The sequence below is a fragment of the Palaemon carinicauda genome, chromosome 26, assembly GCF_036898095.1.
Source record: "Palaemon carinicauda isolate YSFRI2023 chromosome 26, ASM3689809v2, whole genome shotgun sequence".
Classification (NCBI taxonomy): domain Eukaryota; kingdom Metazoa; phylum Arthropoda; class Malacostraca; order Decapoda; family Palaemonidae; genus Palaemon; species Palaemon carinicauda.
Window position 1 is genome coordinate 19,269,065 of NC_090750.1, and position 4,381 is coordinate 19,273,445.

The window sequence follows — 4,381 nt, forward strand, 5'->3', positions numbered from 1 at the left end:
AATCTTTCTCCTTAATACAACCCTCATAGTAATTTACATGAACAATCCATATTGGTATGTATAATTTTAATAATAACTATTTTTATAGCAATGTAAATAAATACCACTTTAAACTACGGTACTGTAGCCACTAAAACACTCGGCATCAAATTAAATGTACTCACACCATTAAACATTACTGTTTTATACATAGAATCCAATTACCAATAAGGGCAATTCCAAATGAAATATCATATAACATCCATAATACACTGTATTGCACTCACTTCAATGGCCTCACTATCACAGGCCTTGAACCCCAGTAGGAAAATGCCAAACACAAATATCCCATCACCTGCCGGCCTTACATGTCACCGACTTCATTCCTGTGTCTACATCAACAAAAATAACACTTGCCACCACCAGTCGACACGATAGGCAGTACCAAAGTGGTTAGCAAATTTTTCGGTAGTTCGCCTGCTAACCGTGCGACATTTAGATATGGATAAGACAAAAGATATTCCAGATGCGCAATAAGTTACAATTCGCTCCAACCCACATCAACATTTAAATAAATATATCCTTATAGTATAATAAATTTTATCATGTTAATGATACACTCCCCCACCATTAGTGGCAAATTACCGATACCCTATCCAAAAGGGTCAACTACGTATGAATACATTGTTCTTCTATTGGTAATAACACCACCAACCTGTGTACTGATCTACACATAATCTTATCCACTCCACCATCATATCCCTTCCCATGCTTTATAATCTTATACCTTAAATCAACATCACGGACAACGCCATCTTGTCCTGGATCAGCTTAATCACCTGTGCTAGTTTCCATGCCCCCCTTACAACATTACTATCTTGCACAAGTACCACATCTCCAACTCTTACATTCCTTCTTGTTGTATGCCATTTCTGCCTGATTAACAATGAAGGAAAATAGTCTCGGTGCCACTTTTTCCAGAAGGATTCTATTATACTTTGTATAAACTTTAATCTCCTTTTGTGATCCCCACTAATATCGTACATACCACTTGGACAAAAGCAAGTGGACCGACCAAGCAACAGATCATTGGGGCAGAGGTATCCCCCCAACTCTAAACTAAATCCAGGTTTTGTACCAATTGGTCTTTCATTCATCAGATTAGCAATACTAAACAAAGCAGTTTGTAACTCTCCAAAATTCAATACAGAATCTCCCACACTAATACAAAGACACCTTTTGACAGATTTGATCAGGGCTTCACTTGCCCCATTATACCAAGGTGCGTCACTAGGCATATTAAAGATCCAAGTTACCCCTTCCTTTTCTCCAATGTTTTCTATTTTCTTGCTTGCTGATATCAACTGAGTTCCCTTATCTGAATATATAATTTTAGGAGCTCCTCTAATAGCAATAAACCTTTGAAATGTGGTCAGAAAATCATCAGTACTGTATCCTTCAGCCAAATCTAAGTGAACAGCTCTAGTAACTAAACAGTTAAATATAACACCAAAGGCTTTACCATGAGTTCTCCTTTTAACCGTGTCTCTTATTGTTAAGGGTCCAAACAAATCTATAGCTGTGTAATAGAAAGGTTGGAGCAGGTTTCATTCTTTCTATCCTCATTTGACCCATGCATTGGTCTTCTAACTTCTTTGTTAACTTCCTACATGTCACACATTGATTTTTTATTGCCTTTATTATTTTTCTGGCCCCTGGAATCCAGAATTTTCTTTGTAACTTTGCCAGAGTAGTCTCTATGCCAGCATGGTCAACCCCATGTACATATGATATATACAATCTAGTAACTGGATGATTTGCTGGTAGCAACATATAGTCTTCTCTATTCCAATTTTCCTTTAGCCACTTAGAAATTCTTTGTCCTACTACTATGACTCCATTCTTAATTGAAGGTCCTAATCTTCTGAACCTAACTTTCCAATCCGTCATGTCCCTTTGCATCTCTCTAACCCACATTAGTTCTGCTTTAGTAATGCCTTGAACTGTTGGTTCCCTCAGCATACCCTTAAAGGATCTGCATTTGAAAACATTCATTACCCTGCATGTAACTCTTAGTAGTTTGTAATAATCACTAAATCTATTAACATCAACCATGTGTATTACATGGTTCTGACTTACTTTAGCAACAGCCATGACAACACCTACTCTATCAGTTAGTTCAATTTCACAATCTTGTTTGATAGGCCATTTTGAAATTGGTAATGTTAGGAATTTTGGTCCATTTTGCCAGGCAGAATTTTCACCCATTTTTTCTGGACTACACGGTTTAGAGGTCATATCAGCAACATTTTGAATCGAATCAACCCACCACCATTCCCTTGAATCAGTTTTTATTTGTATCTCTGCAATGCGTACAGCAACAAATGTGTTGAATCCATGGGACTCCTTTTGAATTTGTGATCTTACAATTGTCGAGTCAACTATGTGATAAACCGACTCAAACTCCCATGAAAACTCCTTTACTATGAGTTCTCTCATCCTAGCAGCTATGAGAGCACCACATAATTCCAGACGAGGAATAGACATTTGTTTCACTGGTGCAATCTTATTTTTTGCCATTATCAGACTTGATTCAAACTTACTATCACTGATTTGCCACCTCACATATGCACAAGCCCCATATGCTTGCGTGCTACCATCAGAAAATATTACTAGGTTCGGCTTACCAAAAGCATTAGATGGCTTTAAGGGTCTTCTAAAAGTTAATGACTCCAGTCCATACAATTCTTTGAAAAACGCTTTCCATTCGTTCATCATGGAATCATCAAGTGGATCATCCCACTTGATTCCACCACCATTTGAGTTTCCTTTGGAAATCATGGATCTCATCAAGATCTTAGCTTTGAGTAATACTGGTATAACCAACCCTAATGGATCATACAACGATGCAATTTGACTCAATATCTTTCTGCGTGTTAATATTTCTGGAAATTTATAATCAAATTCACTTATATCTAAATTTGGACCACTCCTAACCTTTCTTATTCTTGGTGTAAAGTTGAGTCTTACAGCAAAGGAAAAATAGTCATCTACAGGATTCCATTTTAAACCTAAGATTTTCTCACTATCAGATTCTATTATTCTTATATTGCAGTTTTCATAATGCCCGCTGACTATCCAGTGCTTTATTCTGAAACTTCCCTGCGACAATACCCTTTCAGTATCCTGTATCAATTTGATTGCATTCTCAATGGTATCAGTAGAATACAGTATATCATCTACATATGTATTATTAAGAATCATATCTTGCACATCCTGGGATTCCTTACCGAATTTTTCTACTGTATGTCTCAAAGCTACCATAGCTATAGTACCACTGGGCCTATCTCCAAATGTTACTGTGGTAAGAACATACTGATCAGGTGGCCTACTCTCATCCAAGTCCCTCCATACAAATCTATGTGTATGTTCATCTAGTGTGCTGAGTTTTACAGTATGGTACATCTTTGCTATATCACCCACTATGGCTATATTATCTTGCCTAAATCTACACAACACTCCCAGCAAACTGTTCAAAATATCAGGCCCCTTAGCCCAAAAATCGTTTAACCTCTGTCCCATATAAGATGCTGAAGAATTGAAGACAATGCGCACTGGGGTTGAACTAGATTCTGGCTTCAACACCTCATGGTGATGAATATAGTGAATTGGGCCGTTGTACTCTTGAATCTCCTTATTAGTTAATTTCCTAGCTACTCCCCTTCTAACCATATCTTCAATCTCTTTCTGATATTTCATTGCATACTCATTCCCAAGTTTCCTTAATCTATTCTCTGTTGTTCTTAACCTGGCATTTGCTACCTTTATGTTATTTTTCAATTGATTTGGATCTCTTATCCAAGGATACCTTACAAACCAGCATTTCTGTTTCTCATCATACGTTAATCCTTCCTCAATCAATTTCATTTCCTTTTCTTCTTTCAAACTTACATAATTGAGTCCAGGACAACCTCTGCACATACATTTGATACATTGTGGATTACACCTTGTTCCCATTTCTTCTATGGCAAAAAATTTATCTAACTGATCCTTTAGATTTTCTGTTGGCTCAATATTGATTTCATTCAAATTTACTGAACTTGAAAGTTTATGAATTCTCACAAACACATGATTACTAGTATTAACTTGATTAGTAATTTTATCGTGTCTACCACGTATGCTGAACCCAAACTGATTTTCTAGCAACTGGAGACCCTTATTTGTTTCAACAACCCTTGGCAATATTTCACAATAATCAGCACCAATAAGCATATCAATTTCCCCATGTGGGCGATTCAGCTCTAAGTTTGATATTCCCTCAAAAAGTTCAGATACCCTGGATAAGTCTACTTCCTTGATTTTGGCTGTTATTTCATTAATTCCAACAGCATTCACATTCCAA

At 36.8% G+C, this 4,381-nt stretch overlaps 1 protein-coding gene across 1 annotated transcript in view; it reads right to left on the reverse strand.

Moving 5' to 3' along the window:
* Window positions 1-767: 767 nt before the first annotated feature.
* Window positions 768-4,381, reverse strand: part of LOC137619820 (uncharacterized) — a 5,176-nt gene continuing 1,562 nt past the window's right edge. The window contains exons 1-2 of the mRNA XM_068350117.1: window positions 2,004-4,381; window positions 768-1,558 (exon numbers count right to left, since the gene is read on the reverse strand). The exon at window positions 2,004-4,381 is cut by the window's right edge and continues 1,562 nt beyond it. Of these exons, the coding sequence (XP_068206218.1) occupies window positions 768-1,558; window positions 2,004-4,381 (3,169 nt within the window). The remainder of the gene's footprint in view (window positions 1,559-2,003) is intronic.